We start from the raw sequence: 24,660 nt of genomic DNA, 5'->3' as shown, positions 1-24,660 counted from the left end.
TCGGCCTCCCAAAGTGCTGGGATTACAGGCTTGAGCCACCGAGAATCAGGACTCTTAAACCTTACATGTTACAAACTTGGGTGGTTGATATATCTGTTAAAAGCCTGCCAGCTGAGTTTCTTGTCTTCATTGTATACAATTATTGTCATTGTAGTTCGTCACTGGGGTAGAAATATCAGTGTCCTAGTTCTCTAAGGCCATTCAGAGGTTTCTGGTAGCTGGTACTAAAATGAAATCACTAATAGGAAGAAAAGCTAAATGATAGTAAAACTATTCCTATAAAAGAAACAGAATCTATCTCATCTTTTGTGATAAGGATTTTCCCCCTTGAGACTGAAAAGATCCAAATATATTTTAAAGATAAAATTGTTAAAAGTTAGCAACTAAGTGTGAGAAGCAATAGAAAGGAAGATTAAAAGTTACCTCCAAAGTTCTCCAGCTTCAAGATTAGGATCATGGTAATGCTGCTGACAGAGCAAGACAGAAGAAAGGGAGATTGTATAGATAAAATCTATAAAATTTACAATGTGCCTAAGTTTTATTAGGCACACTGTGCATTTGATACATTCTCTAGATGTAAAGATGGAGGAGGAGATATAGTTCTAGTGCTGGCAGTTGAAGGCTTTTATTCATGTATATGGGTTTTTTGTTTTTTGTTTTTGTTTGAGACGGAGCTTTGCCCTTCTTGCCCAGGCTGGAATGCAATGGCGTGATCTCAGCTCACTGTAACCTCCGCCTGCTGGGTTCAAATGATTCTCCTGCCTCAGCCTCCCGAGTAGCTGGGATTACAGGCAAGAGCCACCAGGCCTAGCTAATTTTGTCTTTTTTGTAGAGATGGGGTTTTACCATGTTGGCCAGGCTGGTCTCGAACTCCTAACCTCAGGTGATCTGCCCACCTTGGCCTCCCAAAGTGCTGGGATTATAGGCATGAGCCACTGGGCCTGGCCAATATGGAGTTTTATTAAGAGCATACAGTACAGACATATAGAGTCAAGGCTAGATCTTGAGAAAGCATGAATCAGTAGAAGCCAGGAAAAAAATTGGAGAAATAATGGAAAAAAGAGAACTTCAGAAATAGTCACTGAAAGAAGAGGAATACAGGAAAAAGACTTATCATTTGGGCTTTATGGTTGATTGATTAAGTCATCTTTTATTTTATTGACTTCCTTCCATAGACCACACAAAAGAAATACAAGCTAAGCACATAATGACCCCTGCCTTCAAGTAGCTCCCAATCCATTTATAATCTAGTCAGTCTCCCTCAGTGGTCTTGGTTGTTGTTTATAGAATGTTAAAGAGTAAAACAATCAAAGATACAACTATCAGAAAAAAAAAAGAATTCTCCCCCTTGAGGGTGACAAGTGCTGATGGCTCTGACATCCGAGGATGTGAATGAAATAGCATTATGTATGTATTTATTTACTCATTTGTTCATGTTCATGTATTTATTTTTGTTCCTTAAAAAGCAAGACAGTCTTTGAAGAGTATTTTCTAATAAAAACTATAGGCGGAAAACAAGGTTCTGTTTCTAGGGAATTGTCATAAACATATAAAAAATACATGTTCCTGGTGAAAAATTATAGAAACCCCCACTACCGTATTCGGTCACCTAAATTGTGATAACATTGGTCACTGTCTTAGGGCTGCTGCCAAAAATACGTTCCCATTCACACCGTTAGCTTTAACTTCTAGAAATCTGGGTTAAAGTAAGGATAAGAAAGAGGAGTATTGTTTTACACTGAGAGTCCTGCAAGCCACAAGACTGACAGGCCAGTGCTGTGTGAACACCCAACAAGAAATGAGGAAAAGGAGAATGCCCAAACCTGGGAAGTAGTGTTCATTTTCAGAGGGGATTCTAACGACAACCAGAAAATGAAAGCCAAATTGCCAGTCTGGAAAAAGACATCAGAATTTTGTTGAAATTCTTTTTAGGGTAGGAGAAAAGAATGTCTAGTAAAATGGGATTAGTTATTTGCAGGTGATAGATTTAAAAAGCAATTAAAAACCAGAGATTTTGATTCTCTCTGTCTGTCTGTCTGTCTCTCACACACACACACACACACACACACACACACACACACACACTCACTCACTCACTCACTCTGCCCTTCACTCTGTTCTTTGGTCTCTGCAGAAAGACTGTGTATGATCATATGACCATGGCCTCTCCATTCTGAAAAAGAGTCGACTTAAACCAGACTGTACCTGTAGCTCTTAGGGTAGTCTTCCTGAAATGCTTGAAAAATTGATCCCCTGTTTTTAACAATTTAAGGAGAATCACCGGAGATTCCTGAGAGCTGAAGAAAGGTCAGATAATTGTTCATTTTTTATAAAAAGGGAAAGAGAAAATTCCAGAAGTCAAGGTTTAGAGAAAGTGTCCAGCAATCTGCAGAAATAAGTTGAGGTCATTTTCAGTTGGTACGAGGAGAATCGGGGGTCCTCTTCAGTGAGTTGCTTTTCTGAAATCTCGGCACATGAAAATATGCATGAGTTTATGGTGTCCTCGCCTTGTTCGGTTATAATATCTAGAGCCAAGGATTCTTAACCTTTTATGGCTGGTTTGTATATTTTAGTTTTTCTTTGGAAAATGCTTAAATAAATACAGAAACTAATAGCAGCATCCATGTACCCACCATCTATGATTGACTAATTTTGTTAACAGTTTGTCCTATTTGCTTCAGATGCTTATATTTTAAAGAAACATATCAGTAATAAAGTTTGTATCTATTCCCACTCCCATTCTCTCTTTCCCCCTGTTATAGATGCCAGTGACTGTCCCGATTTCAGCGTTCTTCATCTTTTGTGGGTCATGGGCCCCTTTGAGCTAGAAGCCCTGGGTCCTTTTCTGCCTTCTGCAACCGTCATCAAAGAAACATCAGCACAGACACACAGAATGATCCTCAAACTGTTAAGAGGAGTCACAGACCCACAAAACCGAGTTAGAACCTTTTGGTATTTAGAGACTGCAAATGGAGAACCCCTGCCTGGGGAATCCTTTAGATAATTCAGTTAACTCTCAACAAACATAGGATCTAATTTGGACAGAGCCATCTCCCCGCTGCCCTGAGAGCTGCTTTATGACGCTTTAGAGATGTCCTTTTGAATGATGGTGGCCTCCTGCATTTGCTGTGTGCTGGTTTATCGTAGAGGATTTGTATTGCAGGACAAAAAGCAGCTACTTTTCCTCTGCAACTATCACAGTTCAATATTTCTGCAAAACCACAGTTTGAGATCTGTGGCAGGGATAAAATTACCCTCGCTTCCACTGGCAGAGCTTTAATTTGGATCTATTGTCTGCTATCAGAAATCATGTTGACTTAATGGCATAATAAAAATAGAACTCCTCTTCTCCTCGTTATCTAAAGCTCAGGTTCTTTATCGGGGCTGTTCCCTGTCTGCGGGCCGTCATGGTGTACACTGCTCACCAAGGGTGCTCCTTTTAGAAACAAGTCTTTCATCATTCCACTTTGTGAGAATGTTGGTAGAAGTATGTGAACAAACATCCTTCCCTTGTCTTTAGCTTAGGGGAAAATCATTCAATCTTTTACCATTAATTATGAGTGTCCCTACCATACCTTTAACCCTTTGCTTATTCATGCTGTGTTGGCCACTTTAGGGAAACCATTTAACAATGCCTGTGGACTGCTTAGCTACTGAGATCCTGAGCCATAACTATGAGTAACCTAGTAGTCTTACAGCATATATTGTTTCAGATAAATATGGTACAAGCCTTTTGCAATTAACTGGTGACAAATGCCACCATCTAAGTCTAGAGCAGTGGTTCACAACTATGGCCACATATGAGAGTCACCCAGGGAACTTACAAAAATTCTTATGGCCAGGCCACACACCGGAACAATTCTGTCAGTAGCCCTTTATGTATATATTAATTTATATAATCTCACCACAGCTCTACAAGGGAAGTCTGTTGTGGTCACTTAATAAACTGAGGCTTAGAGAGAGGATAAGTACCTGTACATTGACATTGACTGCTGAACCTATGCCTAACTAAATTGCCTGCCCACTGACTGTCTTGGAAAGGAAAAGGCATTTATCCCCCTTCCTTCTATTTCTCCGTGGCTCTGGTGTTCTTTTGGAACTGGTCTAGGAAGCCGTCATAGTAGGACTTGTCCCAATAATGTATTGGTCTGCTTTTCATTCATTAATTCATTTGTTCATTCAAAGGTCTGTGTTGAGTTCTTAATATCTGCAGAATGAGATATATATATATATATATATATGTGTGTGTGTGTGTGTGTGTGTATATATATATATATAGGCCCTAGTGTGAGGGAATGAGAATCACAGAGCAGCTGGAATCATCATGGAACAGTAGCAAATATGAAAGAAGTGTAAAAGATTATAAGAGGAGGGAAGATTATAATAGATGCATGTGAAGTAATGCTCAGAGATTATTGACTAATCCATTTGTGCATATGCATAATGTCATCTATACACTGCTGTGTCTGGGACTGGTCATGGTGTAACCCATTGACTCCTCTGATCTGTTTTTTCCTAAGCTTTCTCTATAGTCATGGTGCAAAGGGGTTAGTCCTGGGTCCAAAAACCATCTTTCCAGATTCCTGAGAAAGACTGTGCCACTCCCTGGGCAGGGGAAAGGAGTGTGGGGCACCAAGAAGGGAATTAACATTTAATGCATGTCTGCTTTGTTCCAAGCATTGTGAGAAATATTCCCCATGATGTGTTATTCCATTTGATCCTTCTTTTTTTTTTTTTTTTTTTTTTGAGATGGAGTCTCACTCTGCCGTCCAGGCTGGAGTGCAATGGTGCAATCTCGGCTCACTGCAACCTCTGTCTCCTGGGTTCAAGCCGTTCTCCTGCCTCAACCTCCCGAAGAGCTGGGATTACAGGCATCCGCCACCACACCCAGCTAATTTTTATATTTTTAGTAGAGACGGAGTTTCACCATGTTGGCCAGGCTGGTCTCGAACTCCTGACCTCAGATGATCCACCCACCTCAGCTTCCCAAAGTACTGGGATTACAGGCATGAGCCACCATGCCCGGCCTCCATTTGGTTTTTATGCCAGCCCTGAGACAGGCATTATCCCAGCTTTACAGATGAGAAAACAGGTTTAAAACCAGTAATGTATGAAGCCAGGTTTGAACACAAGTTTGTTCATTTCCAAAGCTGATGTTTTGTCCCCTACTCAGAGGCTCCAAAATTGTGCAGAGATAGACAGCAGTTATACTTCTCTCCCGACCGTCTGAACCTTTCTAAATCTGAAGATCACCTTTGGGAAACATGAGAAAGAGATAACAGAAAAGAGCAGTGGAAGAAGAATTTCAACATGAGGAAGGGATAGGATGGTGTGCACCGGAGTTTAGATCCCTGGTGGGAGATGGGGAAGAGCTGTCATCCTGTGTCATAGTTCCATTCATGGATGAGTTTGAGAAGAAATCAGCTGGGGATGTCTTAAAGGTGTTTAGGATTCCCAGGACCTCTTTTTAAATCCATAAAAAACAGAAAGCAAAAGACAAGTTTTAAAAACCTTTGAACTAATTCAAAAGAGGGCAAATCCTCAGGGCCTCTCCCAGGAGAGCTTGCAGTCAGAACTCTGGAAATGGATTGTTTCCTCAAGAATCATCCTCCTGATCAGTGCGTTGTTGCTCACTTAAGGATTTTGTCTCTAGGACTTGAGTGGCACCTTTCCTCTGGTCCTTTATTTTGTCACAAGTACCGATTGGCCCCTAGCCTGGGGCTTTTTGCCTTTACTCAGTATGTTTTTTTAAATTTATTTATTTATTTTTTTTTTTTTAAGAGACCGAATCTCTCTCTGTGGCCCAGGCTGGAGTGCAGTGATGCAGCCACTGCTAACTGCAGCCTTGACGTCCTGGGCTCAAGAGATCCTCCCACCTCAGCCTCCTGAGTAGTTGGGACTACGGGTGTGTGCCACCATGCCCAGCCAATTTTTAATTTTTGTTTCAGAGATGAGGTCTTGCTATGTTGACCAGGCTGGTCTTGAACTCCTGGGTTCAAGCAATCCTCCCGCCTCGGCCTCCCAAAGTACTGGGATTACAGGTGTGAGCCACTGTACCCAGCCAGAATGTTCTTAAAGTTTGGGTAATTTTCAGGTGCATGTGTGTGTTTTATGTACAAATAAAGGACAAATGAAGGTCCAAATAAAAGACAAGTGAGGACTTTGTCTCCTTTATGATCTTTAGGAGCTATGTCAGAGGGGACCTTAGAGGCGCCACTGGTTCCCAACGTTTTATTTCTCACACAGGGAGACTGAAACCCAGTGAGTCTTAAGCGTTTTCCACAAGATTCTGAAGTCACTCGGGACAGAAATGCAACTTAAAACCAGGCTGCCTGACCCCACATCCGCTAGGAGGAATGTGCTTCTTTCTCGTCTCAGTGGTTACTAACCCCCTCATGCCTCTGACTTGTTCTTCACCTGTAGATTCTTCAGAAACCAACCCCAGAACTCAAGCAGCAGCTGGCTGCTTTCTCCAAGCGAGTGGCCGGTGCTGTGACAGAGCTCATCCAGGCGGCGGAAGCCATGAAAGGTAGGCTGGATTCTTGTGTCTTGGCGGAGGGCAGCCCTTCCAGGCAGTGCTAATACAGCAGACTGCACAGAGGAAAAGCACAGCCTGCACGGGCCTTTAGCTGGCAAATGCAGCCGGGAATAGAGTGAGGACTTTCTGCAAGCAAATGGGTTTAGAATTAGCTTGAAAAAGTAACATCTTCTCTGAAGCAACACTCTAGTCTTTGTATTAAGTGCTTCTACTTAAATGGTATCCTCCACCTAGAACTACTCACTTCCCTTAGGAGCCTCCCCATTTCTTTTTTGTCTGCATTTTCATTCATCAGGATATTTATTCTCCTTGAAATAATACTTCATATTTTGAAAATGATACTATCTGACAGCACTGTTTGGACACCCTTTATGCTTACATAGAAGCAGCCAACTCACCTGGGAAAGGTCTTCTCACCAATTTCCTTTACTTTGAATTAAGGTGAGGGGTCATTCCTCCTGGGTTCCAGGGAGAAGAGAATGGCAAATTCCTGTGTGACCTACAGCATAGTCTAGTGTCTCCTGAGGATGCTTGCTTATATTCGTGAGCTTTAAGTTCAAAGTCAAAGCAAGGCTCAAGCCTTGGTCCATGAGATCATTTTTGAAGCTGCCTGGTGACTGCCCTGTGGTAGGGCCATACACACAACTGATTTAGAAAACCAGGATTAGCACCCCCACCCCCATCCAGATGGCCTTTATGAGAGACCGAAGGAAGGTTCCTTAGGACAATGCAGGTCAGGCTCCTGGAGCCTTCATGCATGCAAATCCAGATATTGTTTGTAATTAAGCCAGTGCCCTGAGGTCTGCAGCTACCAAGAATCACTTTCTTTTGGACTGATTCTAGGAACAGAGTGGGTGGATCCAGAAGACCCAACTGTCATTGCAGAAACAGAGTTACTGGGGGCTGCAGCATCCATCGAAGCTGCTGCTAAGAAGTTAGAGCAACTGAAGCCAAGAGCAAAACCAAAAGTAAGTGTTCATTTATGGTTGGCTGTCCGGTGTCAGTGGGTTCTTCCAGTGGGTGGCTGTGAAGTGGAGCGAGGAGTGCTGCAGGGAGCTTGACTCCTTCCTCATGGTCAGATTAGCAAGCGGAGAACCGGATCTACCTGCCCGGCACTGCTTTAGAGTATGGGGGAAAAATGGCTCATGAGTCTAAGTTAACCACCCAGAAAAATACCTCTGTGTGTCCAAGGGAAGAATTGGGGCATTTGCAGTCTTGATTTAGTTCCATTATCTAAAGCAGGTATTGGATGCTTTCTGTCGGAAGTTGCTGTGACTGGAGAGGAGATTGTTAGCCTCCAATTTTCTGGTTTCTCTTTTGCTTTTTACAAAGAAATAGCACTGCTGGGAATCAGAGGGCAATGAGAACTTCAAAAGTGCACCCATTCCTGGCCTTTTCAGTGTATGCTGGAGGTGATGGGTAGCTGGTATGTTTTTTCCACCTTTGTTTGTCATGTAGATAAATGTTTAAAACTTAAGATTATAGGATATGTGAAGAGAAATAGCCATTTAAAGGAAAGAGATACTTTTAGATTAGGCAGGAGGAAGGACGCTTTCTAAATAAAAGGATGACGAGCTACTGCTGTCTGCAGGGGCAAAGCCCCCACCCTGTTAAGCTGATACCTCCTACCCCACCTTCCATGGCTGTCTTCAGCAGGAAAATGGTAGAACCAGAGGAGGCCCCTTTTTCTTCCTATTCAAGTAAGTCCCTGGTGTGGTGCATTGTAACTCACCTATTTCCAAGGACCCAGATATATTAGGAAATAATATTTGGCTTTTCCCCTCGAAAAAGGGCTGGATTCCACCAATTTAAGTATACCTAAAAATTTACCTATTTTTGTAAGACCAAGGGATGGAGTCTGGGCCCTGAAACAGATCAGACCACTCAAAAGCAGTGCCTGGGCCAGTGTAGTGTATGAAATAAACACAGACTGAGTCTGTTCAGCTTGGGAACATTCTTAAAACTTTTGAGTGTTCACAACCAACCTCCTAATAGTCACTCTGGACTTGGTAAAGGCACGTAAACGTTTTCTCATCAAGATGTAACTTAAGGATTTGGGCTTCTGCTTTTGGGGTTTACTAGGGTTCTCTCTGCTGGCCTCTACCTGAGAGTCTTGGGTTGCCTGATATTGCCGAGTTTTTCTTGCAAACTTAAGAGCCAAGTGTGGGTGTTGGGACAACTCCATTTTCTGGTTATGCCTTTGTGTTTTGTCAGTCAAGTTAATCGTGAATGAAAAGTGTACTTTAAACTTAAGAGTCAACCATTAATTAAGATTTAGAGGTTTGGTGCATAATGTTTTTCCATTTCCTTGTCTGATTTATCACGAGTGGCCTTTCTTGGGGAGGGCTCTGTCCACTAATGCCGAAGCCACGTCAGTTGACACATTCGTTCTCCTGGAGAATTAGCCTGGTGCTAATTTAACATTAACACTTCCCCATATTCTAAGAGCTCCTGTCTCAATGTCTTTCTCTTTGTCCTTCCGCAGGGTCCTTCTGAGCTCTTGTCTGTCCCTGAATCCTGGTTTCCCCCTGTCTGGTCTTTCACCTCACGATTCCAGATGGGAAAACAAAATTATTAAAGTTCCTACCCCATAGGATTATGGTTATAATAATAAGATAGTATAAGAACACTGCCTGACATACAGTGAGACTCAGTAAATAGTAACTATATCACCATTATTATCACCATCGTCACTGAAAATACGTGTCTGGGACTTTTTCCCTAGGAAATGCCTGAAAACAGAAAGCTCACATTGTTCAATTGCCAAGCATGTGCCAGGCAGTCTTCTAGGTACTTTATGAGGGTCACTCATCTGATCCTTTCAAAAAGTCCATTAGAATCAGAAGCACCAAGAGGCGAATTACCTTGCCATGGTCAGAGCACCATCACTCAGTTGGGAGGGCTATGTATGGCCCTGGGTGGCAGTTTCAGTCCATACCAGTCCGTTTCCCTACCCCATTGTCAGAGAAGGCTGGTCTAGTCCCACAAGGGCCATTTGTACTTTATGTGTGCCCTTTGAGCTACTAATCCCACCTCTGGGAATCTCTCCTGAGGAGGAAATCAAGAGGGTAAGAAAGTTGTGTGCCTGTGAGAGGGTTGTTCCTTGCAACCTTGTATGTAGTAATGAGCAGTTGGATGTGGACCAAGTGTCTCCTCGAAGGAATATTATGCAGCTATGAAAAATAATGGTTGCTAGGACTGTGTAGCATGAAGAAAATGCTCATGGTATAACAGAAAGGATGCAGAATTATATACTCATTATGATTACAACTCTAAAAGCCCACAGATGAAAAAAAAATAAGTAGGGAATGTACAAGAATGAAGATGGAGTTGGGATGATGGAAGGGTCTGTGTTTTAACATTTTATAAAACAAAGGTTTAAAAATAACCGCACCTTAAAAATTAATGGTGACTGCTGAAGCGGGCCAGTGAGGACTCCCTACAGTACTCCAGGATCATATAGCCTTTGTGTTTGCATTGAGGATTTTTATAGGAAGGCCAAGGAATCCTTTGGCCAAGGTCAAGGTTACCACAACTGATGATGTGAATCCTTTGTTTGAAGGTTCCTACCTTAGGTCACTCTCTTCATATTAGGAAGGGTGGTGGGTACTTCTAGAATGCTTTACAATGATCTGAAGTCTTTCTCTGCCTAATGACCAGAGGCAGACATTATCTATGAAACTGTTTTGGAAAACCTTCAACCCAAACCATAGTTTTTGTGCCTAATAGGGCAATCCACATTGCAATAACTTTTGCATGAAATAAAATATCCTCCTTGCCTTTATATAGGAGTTTATTTCCTCAATTGAAAAACAGTAACAACAATCTGCACCAAAATCAGCCAGTCTTTTGAGGTTAATCACTTCTCTCCATTCTCTCCCAAAATGTTAAAAAAAATCCTCAGGGTACTATAAGTAAACAATTGCTTATTACATCCCTATAACCCTACCCTCGCACACACACATGCCCTCTGTATATGGATGTATTCACACTGCTTTCAGGAAGAGTTTGGGGAGGGACAGTAATTTTGTCAAAAAATGCTCTGCTCAGCACATTCTCAGGTTGCCTGTTTTTAAAGGAGAGGCTCATGGTTTATGATGATGATTCTGGTATATTTCCACCTCAGGCTCTTAAAACTTAAGCATCACTTTTTGCCTGGAATCTCCCAGACATGCACTGTTGAATCCGCTGTTCACCTGGGGAGTTGAGAATGTCAGTGAGCGCTGGTGCATGTGCTGACAGTATTGTTAATGGCGCCGTTTCCACACCTGCAGGCAGACCTGTGCTCCAAAGACAGGTATCGGAGTTGCTGCAAAAGTGACCACCCCCCGCAGCCGTAACCTTCAATACTGTGCCTAGTCTCGAGCTCAGTCAAACCTGGATGCCTTTTCTGCAGGCCTCTGTGTGATATGTTTGATATATTAGGTTGTTATTTAATCCAACTATATATCAAACATATTCCTACAGTGTCTTGCCCTGTCTCCGGGGGTTCCTAATAAAGTTTATAAGGCAACAGGAAAGAACACGTTAAAATCACAAGTAGATTTAGAAGACGGAGCACTCATTACAATTCATGTTATCTTCTATTTCTTCTTGTAGCATTTGAGACCTGCGTCAGTATTACTAGATTATTTGCTTATTATAGAAACAAATAATAAGTATTGATGTTTCATAAGAGCCTGGGGTATTTTGTGCGGCTTAGTTTTGTGCAGTGATGAATCCTTAAGGAATTCAGTATGCTCAGTGGAAAAAACGGTTCCAACCCCTGCCTATGAGACATAAAATAAAGGTCAGGATTATAGCCTCAAACACATCTAGATTTATATTTCATTTTGGTTCATTTTTATCCTGATCTTCAATTTAGAAGTTCATGTCAGGGTTTCAGCAAAAATTCAAGGAGCACAAATCAGTTTTCTATAACTTCCCTTTCCACTCACAGTAACGATGTATAAAGCAAATCCACTATACCAGCTGCATGGATACTGAGTCAGTGAGCTTTATACAAACCTTGGATATAGGACTAAATGTATCTCATGAAGGTAATATAATGTTGACTGAACTCTTGAATTTCCTGTTATAGGTTAACTTGTCAGTGGAGTTTGGTAATATTTAGAATAAGCCAACAGGCAGAAAGTAATTTCATAGCCTAATTGACTGTGGCAGGAAGTTTGGGATTATGATATAGAAAACATATTTTCTGGTACATAACAGCCTTCTTTGGTTGGTTTTGACCTCTTCCTTATAGAAAAGCCTGTGAGGTATGTGTGAGTTCATTCTGAGTTCTCTCAACAAAATACTTTGTGAGCACTGCTTTCTGGGAAGAGAACTACTGTGCTCATAGCTCAGTGTTGTGGAGGAGAAAAGGTGTGAGCAAGTGGTTTAAACAGGTCAGTCATGAAAGCTTCCCCTTACTGTGTCTAGAAGTCATTGCCACGTTGCTTACAAGTGAATGCATAGTGACAGGGTTGCCAACAGCAGCATCAGAGAGGTGATGACACAGGAGAGGGTCCTGTGATGTTGGAGTCCTGGCTTCTGGAGCTACACAATGGAACCTGTCTCCGGAATCCTTCTCCATTGAGAAGCGATCTGTGTGTGTCAGCAGGTGCTCTGTCAGGCGGGTTTCAAGATGCTGCCCCAGTCAGTCCCTCCTTCACACAGCTGGAGAACACTGGTTTTGGTTTTGAGTCCAGTTACATTGTTTGACTGAAATGGCAAATGGCCATGGAAAAGAGACGGCAAGTTATTACGAACAAAGAAAAGCATGGTTTCAAAAGGACCTGCAGATGAAGCCCATTTGTTTGAATTGATGTGATTTTCTTGTTTCTTTGGGTGACTTTGTCACTGACCAGCATGTTCTCTGTAGTGATAAATATAGTGAAGGGAAAAAGGAACCAACTGTTCAGGGAGAAGGACAAATACAGCATTTTCTATATGGCTGCACATGGGCTTTGAGTGGCACTCATTGGTTCCAGCCCAGGAGCATACAAGGTGTGAAAAGCAAGTATGGAGCCAGGCATGGTGGCTCACACCTGTAATCCCAGCACTTTGGGAGGTCGAGTCGGGCGGATCATTTGAGGTCAGGAGTTCGAGACCTGCCTGACTAACATGGTGAAACCCTGTCTCTACTAAAAATACAAAAAAATAGAAATAAACCGGGCATGGTGGCACACACCTGTAGTCCCAGCTACTTGGGACTGAGTATGCTTGAACCTGGGAGGAGGAGGTTGCAGTGAGCTGAGATCATGCCACTGCACTCCAGCCTGGGTGACAGAGTGAGACTCTGTCTCAAAAAAATAAATAAGAAAAGTATGGGAGACTCCCCTCCAGGGTAGACCAGTAGGCCCTTGTCAGACCCTTCACAGACACATAAAGGGGGCTTAAGATGTAGGGAGTTTATCTGATAAGTCTTGGGAGAAGAACCCTGTTATCTTTGTCTATGCTTTCTATATTGACATTCAAGGGCCCGTAAACAGAAACAGTGATGAAAAGATGATTCCAGTGGCATTGCTTCTCATTTTGAAAACAAAAATAAAGCAATGGATACTGTGGGAAAACGAATCCCAAGATACTAATCAGGCAAGTGCGGACCTTTTCCAATGGACAGTGCATGAACTCGTGCGTATTCCTTGGGTGCAGAGGGTGTGGTCCCTCCCCAGGCACAGGCACAGCCATTCGGCAGTTTCTTTCTCAGTCACCCATCTTGCCTGTTTAAGGTCTCTCTGGAGCTTTCCCTGAGACAAGGCCAACTGTCCATGCCTGGCTCTTGGCAGTTCCAGTTGTTCTGGGAGGTTTACCTTTTGTTAGAACTAGTAAAGGTGGCAGTCCTGAAGCCACCCCATCCATGGGTCCTCCAGAAGAGAAGCTGATCTAACCCTTGCATAGTTTGGGGCTTTGCATACAGGCTAAGGCCTCCCTCAAGGCACCTCTCAGTTCAATACCAGAAGCAAACTAGTAGCAGCCAAACTTGCAACCAAAAAAAGAGAAATGTGGCTGCCTGCTCCACTCCGGCTTCCAACTGGCAGGAAAATGCCTCACTCCTGTTGTGGGAGTTCTAGGCCTTGGCCTCCTTTTTTCCCTCAAGGACATTTAAATTAAATGCAAAATGTTCACACTTTGAAAAATATATAGCCAAGAGGATTTTTAAAAAGTTTCTGATGCACTATGACCTTATTTTTAGTAGCAGGCGTTCTGCAAGACTCTTGAGTAACGCAGAGCAAAGGCTGAGACCCCGCTGGAAAGATGACACCGGGGTGATTCTTCAGTTTGTGGAGCCAGTTGTGAGAAGGGCAACCGTTGTGTTTTTAGCTCTCAACAAGGCATTCCCTCAAAGGAAGTTTTCAGGGAGGAAGGCAAGGCCTTTGGCCATCTGCTGTGGGTGCCTTATGCTCCTTCACCTTCAAGTTCATTGGGGAAAGGAACTCCTCTGGGGGGTTACAGGGCGTAAAGAAATAGGCCAAGGAAAAGACCATGGGTGGACATTCTCTTCCCCCGCCCAACACTTGCCCGGGACCTGACAGGGACAGTGAGCAGGGGAAGTGGGTAAGAATGTTGAGGAGCAGGGGCAGTGGGGGATGTTGAGGAGGAGGCCAAGAGAGATCAGAAGAGAAAAAGGAGTTCCTGCTTATTTTAGTCACCGCCTTCTAAGAGAAGTTTAATTTGGAACTGTCCATGTCTAGGCAAAAGGACCAGGAAGGTTGAGTTGCTCCTCAAGTGACAAACAGAAAACTGAGTAACTGATACCTGGAGAAGGGCAGCGAAGACCCCACAGTCACATGGTCAGAGTACAAAGCAGTGACTACCACCCAGATTGTCCCACTCCTGGTGGGGTGCTGAGAGAGAAGCTGGCGCCCATCTGTGCTGTTTGTTACTTGACGCTTACTGATTTGTGGGTTTTACTTACAATTAATTTAGGCTGTAATCAGAAACAGCAAGAAGAATTTTTGTTAGAATTATGAGTACATAACAGGGTTTAGACAGAGGAACAGATTCATTTAGCCCCAAATCTGAAAAAAACAATTTTTGATAATGAAATTAATTGCTAATGGTTTTTGAGCATCTCCTATGAGTCAACCATGCTTTACATATATTAATCATGTACTTGTAATGACCCCATCAGGTAGGTTAGATGGGGAAGTAGGCTTAGAAGATGAATGAATTAGTCTGAAGACCATGTTCTCAGAATCCATGAAAGGCCAAACGCCAAAAGGAAAAATGAGGAAAGGCTGTCCCTTTTCCCTCCTCTGCTTGCCATACCACTTCCCCTACCACTTCCCCTACCACCACCATTTCCTCTTCCAGGGGACATACAGCTCCTGAAACTTTAAACCCATCAGAGCAAACATATAGGGGTCTCAAATACTCTCCCAAGTGGGAAATGGGAAGGGAGCCAACCCAATATGTAGCCTTTCCCAAGAGGGATCTCAGCAGGCCATGACTTTTTAAAGGGTGAGCAGGGAAGAGGTCAACTACAGAGTGCTCAGACTTTTCTAGAAGCTACCAAAAGGCCTAGGTGGGGATAAATCTATCCTCTGCAAGAGTTGGCCAGATAGCCCAGGAAAGACGATTGCTAAGAGCTGGTGGGCACCTGGCCAAATAGCCTTTTCAAGTGGAGGGGAAGGGGGAAAAGAACAGTGTGTCAAGGGAGAAGATAGATTCAGCATGCAGAGGCAGCAGCAAACACCTTCATTAGGCAGAGTAGATGCTTAGTTTGTACATCTGTTCACTCTTTTTCCCAGTGCTGTCTTGTTAAGAGTGCCTCTTGGTAAAATGCCACTGTGTTTACATTTGTATGTCCATGTATGACTAAATGTCACAAACTGTGAATTCTAGTTGAGGGATGCAAGTAGAGTGTACAATTAACAACCCACGGCCTTAAACGGGGCAGGCAGCTGCTCATAGCTGTGTGTGCATCTGTCCACCATGGCTCAGGAGTGGATGCTAATGATATGGATGCTTACTCTGTGTATTTCTCCTTCTCCAACCTTGTGCATTGTGCTCTGGCTGAACTCTGGAACTTGGGAAACTCATTTTGAATGGATATATTCATTCAGCAAATGTTGATCATCACATGGGCTCCTCCGCCTGATTTTGTGCTAGAGAAACATAGGTTGAATAAAACACAATCTTGCCCTGGAGGGGATCACAGGCTGGTAGGATGAAGTTAACTGGTGTTTGTTTTCCTGAGTCCAGGCCAGCATTTCCTACAGAGTAGTGTGTAACCACCTCTGTAAGAAATACAGAGTCCTGGCTCCCACCTCAGACCTACCAAAACAGCGTCTGCGTCTTTACACCAGATTCTCAGGTGATTCTGCAGCGAGGGCTATCCATTTTTTTGGTTTTGAGGGTACGTAATAGGTATATATATTTATGGGATACATGAGATGTGTTGATACAGGCATTAGCTTGTTCTCACACCACTAAAATAGACATACCCAGGACTGGGTGATAAAGAAAAGGTTTACTGGACTCACAGTTCCACATGGCTGGGGAGGCCTCACAATCATGGTGGAAAGTGAAGGGGAAGCAAGATACGTCTCATATGGTGGCATAAGACTTATTCACTATCACAAGAACAGCACAGGAAAGACCCGCCCCCATGATTCAGTTACCTCCCACCAGGTCCCTCCCATGACACGTGGGGATTCTGGGAGCTACAATTCAAGATGAGATTTGGGTGGGGACACAGCCAAGCTGTATCAGGCATGCAGTGTGAAATAAGGACATCATGGAGAATGGGGTATCCATCCCCTCAAGCATTTATCCTTTGTGTTATAAACAATCCAATTACACTATTCTAATTACTTTAAAATGTACAATTAAGTTATTGACTATAGTCACCCTGTTGTGCTATCACATAGTAGGTCTTACTCTATTTTTTTGTGCTGATGAACCATCCCTACCTCCCATCCCCTCACTACCCTTCCCAGCCTCTGAGAACCATCCTCCTCTCTATGTCCATGAGTTCAATTGTTTTGATTTTTAGATCCCACAAATAAGTGGGAACACACAATGTGTGTCTTTCTGTGCCTGGCTTATTTCACTTAACATGAGGATCTCCAGTTCTAGCCATGTGGTTGCAAATGGCAGGATCTCATTCTTTTTTGTGGCTAAAGACTATCCTGGTTTAATGAAACTATTATCTTGTTTAATGAAACTATTTTCTTAAGTTCCTTGCTTTAGCTTGATGCCAGTAGTTCTAAAGAAATATAAATAGCCACATGCACAGGATTAGTCATAATGTTTAAAAGATTTTAGTGGGTCTTTACATGATCCAATTGCTGAAAGAATGAAAAAGCCAGAAGTGAGGATTCCATTGTCCCCTCTGTAAACCAGAGGGGCAGACCTCACGGACCCTGGTCAGGTCAGTAACGTGTCAGCTAAAGAGGACCTTAAGACACCAATGAACTGAGCCTCTCTGGTGAAGAGGTGGGAATGAGAGCTCCGTGAGAGGGGCCCAGCCTCCACATTCTTCCCCAGAGTCACTGTGCACCACGTTGCTCCTCTTAGTCTCCCAGTCTCTCAGCTGCAGTGGGGACTGTTCCATTAACAAATTCTGCATTTTCATTGTGATTCTTTTATCTAGGAAAGTCCTTTGAAGACCAAGCGAATTCTGTTTCTCTCCTTGTGATGTGGTTAAGTGTGTGTCCTTCCTACCTTCTCCCTTATTCCATTCTGCATGCTGGTGGGAGCTGGAACTGATGGGGCACCTGGGTTTTTGACCACGTCTCCTTGGCTTGGGGAGATCCCATTTTCTCTAAGGCTAGAAGTTGTATGGTATGAGGACACATTAAGTATTGGTGTCTGATTTCAGCAGTAGAGATAGGGTGGGCAGTGCATCTTAGTCATAAACCTGGCATACAGGAAAATAGGGACCAGCAGTCAGAAGGCAGGTCTCATCAGGATACTCTGCCCAAACTGTAGCATCTAACATTAGCCCTCCATCCCTGTGCCATCTCAGTCAGCCTTTCTAGGGAGAATCTCTAATACTTTCTAAGCCGTGTCCGATTTAAAGCATAGTGATGTTACGGAAAGAAAAATAAAAACTCATCAAAGAGCATTACAATAGTTGCCATCACCAGAAAAATCTGTGGGTGTCAAAAATATTTCCAAGTTGAATATTACAAGCATGTATTTTAAAAAAAAAAACCTCCCAGGCAGCGGAAGATGTGGGAGAGGCTCTTAAAAATCCCTTGCGATGAGATTATCTTATCAGATCTACCCCTGCTAAAGACTTAGCGCTTAATTTTAAGGAAATTGCATTTTTTAAAATCTTAAAATTTGGGAAACTGAAAATCTGACAGAGTATTCTACACTGTAAAGTGGACTCGGGCTTGGAACCCATAGTGTAGTTGAGGCCACCTGCGACAAGAGCATGGGAGACTTCAGGAGCCACCGTGAATAGCTCCCACGAGCCTCCGTTTCCTCATCTGCAAAATGAGATGAGGAGTTTGGAGTCAAAAATTCTGTGATTTCCCTAGTGCTTTAATCTGTTCTGTGCCTGACATTCTTTGGCAGAATGAATTTCCAGAAAAGCTCTTAATCTCAAGGTTATTAAAATATACACTTTAAATATATATTATTTACTATATTTAATATGTATAAATTAGAGCCTACTGTAATTTATTTGTGGACTACACAAGAGTTCCTTTTATGCGAGAGTGCCTTACAGCGGATCATTTCTGTATTTCAGTCACCAAATTCTATACTCCACCAATCCAAAATGAGTCCAGTAGAACTAAATTCATTTCTGTCCTAAATACTCTTAGAGCAAGACTTGGTCAGCATTAAGAAACAGTGCACAAGTTCTGTTTCAGAACTTCTGAAATGCCGCCATCATTCAGATCCACTAGAAGTGCAAAAGAAAAAGGATTAGCACCTTTCATGGTTCAAGATATGGTATTAAGAATGGAGAACTGGAGAAGAATTGTATCCCTCCTGTCTGATGTTTCACACGGGAGCGTTAGCAAGCTGACTTTGAACCTCTGGCACAAACCATTCCTCACGGATACCCTAAGGGGTGGCTTTGGCTAGTTACAGTGCCTTATTTTGGAGTCAGATTTAGGTTTGATTCTGGTTTAGATTCTTCATGCTGCCACATCACCTTGGTCCAATAATCTACCTTCCTGAGCCTGGGTTTTCTCACTGTAAAAAATAAGGATAAAGATAATTCCAATACTAGATTTTTTTTTTTTTTTTTGGTGAGAAGTCATTGTATGTAGAAGTGCCTAACAAAATACTTGGTACACAGTAGGCACTCTTAAAAATGTATTACTGTTGGCACAAAGTGTGAATGTCTGTAATGCCACTGAATTGTACACTTAAAATTGGATAAAAGGGTAAGTTTTGTGTTACATATATTTTACCACACATACAAAGGGAATATTACTGGTCCTGGCCATCATCTCTCAATGCCTGAAAGGTACCAGCCACATCTTCAACACTGTGTGACCTGAGGGCAGCTTAACCAAATTGACCTTGAGTCATGGAATATTACCACACAGGTCTAATCTGACCACCCCACCCCCGGCCCCCCACAAAACTGTGGTGCTCCAACCCATGCAGCCTGGGACCACAGTCTTTATACTTGTCCCACTTCTCCAAAGCTTCTCTTCAACTTCCTGAGTTGTTTTAGCAGCAAAGGAGATGGTGGTGAATTTAGAGCAGAGCCCTAACAGTCTGATAACACCTACACAATAGTGTCCAATGTTCTCCCCAAGGTGGAGCCCGTGCCTCGGGTGTCCAGGGGACAGAACAAGCTCCAGCTTGATGTCGTGTTGCCCTGGTTTCTTTTTCACCACTGGGCAGTCTGTGCTTGGTCTATAACTGTCTCAGTGCTCAGCCACAGAAATGCCAGTGCTGTTTGGCTTTAATTTTTACCCAGGAAAAAGATGACTTTTGAGAACTGATACCCATCTTTCCTTTTTTGTTTTTAAAGTCCATTTTTGAGGCTTAGGCTCTGGAAGAGAGTGAGTGCTATGATACACTGTTTTGATTTTATTGTTTTGGTTTTGGTTATTGATGTTGCTAAAACCATTTGAGTGTATTTTATTCACAGTGAATGTATATCTTTAAAGATTCTGTTCCAGAAAATGAGCCTGTCTTTGAATTTCCCGATTTCGAATTTCTGTGGGATGTCATGCTAACAGCTTTTTCCTTTTGGAGTCAGGGGGAAGGGGCTGCAGGTGGAGAGGCAGCCTGACCTTTCTATCCTGGTGTTGCTGTTGTACAACAATGTCAGTGTATTAATACTTAACGTTAAGTGAAAGGGTAAATTTTGTGTTATATATATTGTACCACACATACAAAGAAAAGTATTGCTGTGTCTGGCCATTGTCTTTTAATGCCTGAAAGGTACCAGCCACATCTTCAACACTGTGTGACCTGAGGGTGGCTTAACCAAATTGACGTAGAGTCCTGGAAGTTAGCACAGGGGACCTGTAGTCTGCTTCTTGTTAAGGAACCATCCCATTTCAGGTGTGGTTTGTCAACAAAAAACAATAGGCAGGTGAAGAGCCAGGTGACCCGGCAGTAAGTAGTTTGGAAGAAAGAGCGCTTTGTGGATATGAATTGCATGTGATGCTGTTTTCTTTTGGTTATAGCAAGCGGATGAGACCCTGGACTTTGAGGAACAGATCCTGGAAGCTGCTAAATCCATTGCTGCTGCCACAAGCGCCCTGGTCAAATCGGCCTCAGCAGCCCAGAGGGAGCTGGTGGCCCAAGGAAAGGTGGGTAAAGCTGCTGACCACATGGGGGACACTCATGCCTCTGAGGGCCCAGGAAAAGAGCTACAAGCCTTTGTCCTGTCCAAGGAAACACATGCAATACCTTCCCTCCCTGAATTGCCACTCTGTGCTGACCGACTGAAAACTACAGAATTCAGACCAACAGAATAAGAGGTTTGGCTTCTGGGCCTCTCATCTGCTTCTTGTTAAGGAAAGCATCCCATTCCAGGCAGTGATTGGGACCTGAATGAGACATTTATATTCCCACTGTACATTAGGCTACGTAAAGATGTAAACTGTCATATTTTCCTGGTGGGCCGCTCTAGAAGCACCGCAGTCGGCGGCTTTTATGATACCACTTTCCAGCTCCAAAGGGCTGCGTTTGTTTTCGGGACTGGAGAGCTGAATAGTGGCCAACTTTGCAGTTAGCACTTTCCTAAGTCTGCTGGTGAAAGGGCCAGTCGGATTTTAATTCTGCAGTTTCTTCAGCTTTATCTTTAGTCGCCCATTTGATCTACTTTAGCATAAAAGTATAGTTGTTTTTCGAGGATTCAAAGGGTTATTAGTACATTAGTAATTCTGGATATGGAACAGTCTTCTGATTTAACATATTCCATGTGTCTTGTGATTTACATACACATGGAACCATCCTATCCACACTGGCTTTCAGAGAGCCTCTCAAATGGAGAGGCCCCACAGAAACCTGACCAGTTGTGGGTTTGGAAAATGTGGTCACCATCATTGTCATTCATTTCTGTTTGATATTAAAAGGCCTTTGCTGTCAGCGTACAGATAGGTGGAGGCAAGTTGTGTCTTGAGAACTCACACTACAGACAGGAAGGTTGTGCCTGACCATAGGCCGTGCATCTTCTTCCAGGAAGTCTTTTGTGAGCTCAGCCACAGCTTAGTCCAGTCTACATACCTTGAATTCTCTTTCTAAACCATTGTGTTGTATGTTATTCAGTATTGGTCCGTGTCTGTCTCCCCACCTGGCACATAAGCTGTTCTCTCCATCCTTCCTGTTGATCCCCTGTAGAGCCAGCATTCTGCCAACCTTGTCCTTCCTGTACTCAGCAAGTTCTTGTTGGCTGGTCAACATGTAAAGACCACAAATGTGTCATTGAACAGAACATCCTATGTCAAAAAAAAAAGTCCTGGTTATTTCAACATTCATAAAGGGCTATGTGTCCAACACGTTGCTTAGATACTAGAGAATCCAACTTGGATATGGCAGAGTCCCTAACTGCCCTCCAAGGAACTTGTGTTCAAGCATTTAAAAAGTTGGTGACAGAGGTTCAGCCAGACTTGGGTGAACTATAGGATTATAGGCAGGACCTTGGAGTTTTACCTGACATTCAGCAAGCTCTGATATGACCCTGTCATTGTTTACACACCCCCAATTTCATATTCAAATTGAGATACTCATCTCTTACCTCATCAGGCACGTCCCACGAGCTTGAACGTATTTCCTACTGTCGCTTCTCTCTCTAGCTGTGGACAGAAAGTGTTCTACTTGCTGCTGTGATTTCTAAATAGAAACAGAGATCCGTATTTCTTCCAGCCTCTTATTTCTCTCCCACCCCTGACAAAATGGTATTTCCTTAAGACCAGGGTCTGCACTCAATTGTACCAGAGGGAGGTACACCACACTTTTTTAACATCATCTGCCAGAAACACAGTGTGGTTTCAGGGTCAGTAATTGGGAGAGATTTAAATTTCCCTTAGACCATGAAAAAGGGAGGCCTAGTGGCTCCCGCATTTGAAATGGAGAAAGCTCAGCAGAGGAGTAAGTGTAGAAAGACAGCACCAGGCCGTCATTCCTGAGACGTTTCCCAGAAATGCAGTACCTGGCAGCTAAATGGAGCCATTCTTAGCATTTCCCATTTCCTCTTGGTGGCGAAACTTGCCGGGATGTGCTATGCAATCTTGGCATGGCCTGCGTCCCACATGAGAAAGGTTGCTCCCTTCTTAGGCCTATGCTGTTGGCAGGAGGCACCAAGTGGGGTGCACGTCTGGTTCCTGAGCAAGGTGTGGGGACGAGGGGCTGCGACCACTGGGGCTGCCTGCCCTCACGGCCAATTTCTCGACTCTCCTCTCTAGGTGGGCTCCATCCCTGCCAATGCTGCAGATGACGGACAGTGGTCACAGGGGCTGATTTCTGCTGTGAGTTGCCTTCTCCTTCCTCCCAGTTTGCTTTTTGGGTCCCCTGAGGGAGGTTTGGGCTTTGGGTCACTTCTCTGTTGACTGTCCCCAGGCCCGGATGGTGGCGGCTGCGACCAGCAGTCTCTGTGAGGCGGCCAATGCCTCTGTTCAGGGACACGCCAGTGAGGAGAAGCTCATCTCATCTGCCAAGCAGGTCGCCGCTTCCACGGCTCAGCTGCTGGTGGCCTGCAAGGTGAAGGCCGACCAGGATTCAGAGGCCATGAGGCGGCTACAGGTAATGGTCACTGATGCTGGTGGGAAAATACTCCTGTTGGAGCGGGTAAGTGTCACCAAAGGGGACAAGCCTCACTTCCTTGGCATGCCCCACCAGGCCTTCCATCAGCCAGCTCTGTCCACGTTGCAGCCTCATCTACTGCGTGCATCCATGCATCCTCCACTGTTGCCCCACCAAGCTGCCATTCTCCGCGTGTGCCTTCTGGTCTCATGCCCTGGGGCCCTGCTCCTCACCAGCCCAACCCAGCAGACCCCTACTTGTCCTTTGTGACTCATCTTCAGAGTCCTCTGTTCTGGGAAGCCCTCCCTGACTCCCAGTGTCTGGGCAGCTTATCCCTCCTCTGTCGTTTGAGAACCCCTAGGCAGACCACTCAGGTTCCCATCACATGTTACCACTGCAGGTCTGTCCGTGAGCAGGTTGTGAGCCTCTTAGATGCAGATACCACACCTTCATCTGTGCCTCTCTCACATGTTACTAACTCGGTGCCTGCTTCAGAGGAGGCCTTCAGCCAATGTCTGCTACAGAAGGGAGTAAAGGAACTGAGATTATATGAGACTGTGGCTGCTTCCCAGAGCCCAGAGAACATGTTAGGAAGGTAACAATCAAGTCCTTCCCAAAGCAGATACATTTTCCTGATTGCTTGAATTGTAAAAATATTTTAAACACAATAAAAGAAATGCTTAAATGAAAAAAAAATCACACGGCCCCCAACATCTTCATATATCAAACGTTATCATTGTTTTCTGTTCATTTTTATCTACATATAAAATATTGTCCAGTTGTAATCATGGCAAGATACATTCTGCTTTCTTTTCACTTAACATTTTATCATATGTATTTTTTCCTTGAAGATAAGGCTTCATTAACTTCTCTATGCAAAGCTAGCTGGCCCATTCTTCATGAGTTCCATTTTTAATGATTGCATGATATTGCATCAACTGATTACGCCAGAATTTCTCTATACTTTGGACATTTTGTTTCCAATTTTCAAGTTTTTTTTATTATAAGTGTTAAAATGCAGATCGTCTGTATTGCCAAAAGTATGTTTACGTCAGTCATGAAGCAAATCATAAATGGCAGAAATGTTTGAATAGTTCTACCAAAGCTCAGAACTCTTGTTTTACTGTAAAAGGCCTAAAGTGCATTTCTGTTGTTTGGGACTCTTGAGTCCCTCTCTGACCCACCTCCCTCACCTTTATTTGATACCTGGGATGACCCACCTCCCTCACCTTTATTTGATACCTGGGATAAACCCAGGGAACAATTGAGGAGCTGTGTGTTTGTGAATATGTGATTTCTGAGTCTGGGGCACACTTGTGAGGAAAACATCCTGAGTTGAGAGACCTGGTTCAAGTCCTGCTTCTGCCATTTTTTAGGTGCATAATCTTATATAAATCACTGAAAACTTTTCAGGGGCTTCATCTGTAAAATGGGGATAGAGCCATCCACACTGACTCTTATGAGGGTCAAACAGGAGAATGGATATGACAGTTCTTTGTTTAGGGCCTAAGGATTTACACAGATCGAATGCAGCATCGCTCTTGTTCCCATCATTACCGATTTAACTGGATGCTGCAGTGTTGTGTTTGAGCCCCTTATAAATGACTCAGGAGTTCCCTGGGGCTACATGGACCTAGGTGCAGATCCCAGATGTAGAACTTGCTAGCTACCAAATCTTAGGTTTCTTAACCTCAGTTTCACATCAGAAAAGCAGGCTAAAGATTTCTGACCTGATAAACCCTCTGGCGAATACGCACATGGTGATTACTTGTCAAATATTAATTGGTTCCCTTCCCATCCTGTGCAAGCCCTCATAGTTTGCATTGGGCACTTGAGTTCACAGACCAGGCTGGGCAGTTAACTTTGAATGAGAAGAACTCTCAGCTTTCTGATGGCAAACCCTCAAGCACAAACCTTCAACCCTGAGGGGGCGCTGGACAAGAAATACGAGAGGTTTAATGAAG

At 43.5% G+C, this 24,660-nt stretch overlaps 1 protein-coding gene and 1 long non-coding RNA gene across 10 annotated transcripts in view; one reads left to right on the top strand and one right to left on the bottom strand.

Moving 5' to 3' along the window:
• LOC105489073 (talin 2) overlaps positions 1 to 24,660 on the top strand; it is a 452,478-nt gene that overhangs the window by 424,511 nt on the left and 3,307 nt on the right. For 7 of the 9 annotated variants that reach the window (XM_011753706.3, XM_011753714.3, XM_071101239.1 and 4 more), the window contains 5 exons: positions 6,424 to 6,529; positions 7,382 to 7,506; positions 20,137 to 20,262; positions 22,360 to 22,422; positions 22,514 to 22,741. In XM_011753706.3, the coding sequence (XP_011752008.2) occupies positions 6,424 to 6,529; positions 7,382 to 7,506; positions 20,137 to 20,262; positions 22,360 to 22,422; positions 22,514 to 22,741 (648 nt within the window). The remainder of the gene's footprint in view (positions 1 to 6,423; positions 6,530 to 7,381; positions 7,507 to 20,136; positions 20,263 to 22,359; positions 22,423 to 22,513; positions 22,742 to 24,660) is intronic. The other 2 variants (XM_011753725.3, XM_071101244.1) reach the window with 1 other exon arrangement.
• Positions 6,533 to 22,355, bottom strand: LOC139364456 (uncharacterized). Its single transcript, XR_011626458.1, has 4 exons — positions 22,107 to 22,355; positions 21,693 to 21,787; positions 21,249 to 21,393; positions 6,533 to 6,664 (listed from the first exon to the last, which is right to left on the bottom strand). It is a non-coding gene; the product is annotated as an uncharacterized lncRNA (long non-coding RNA).

This window comes from Macaca nemestrina, chromosome 7 (genome assembly GCF_043159975.1).
Source record: "Macaca nemestrina isolate mMacNem1 chromosome 7, mMacNem.hap1, whole genome shotgun sequence".
NCBI classification, from domain to species: domain Eukaryota; kingdom Metazoa; phylum Chordata; class Mammalia; order Primates; family Cercopithecidae; genus Macaca; species Macaca nemestrina.
This window is presented reverse-complemented; position numbering and strand designations above follow the sequence as displayed.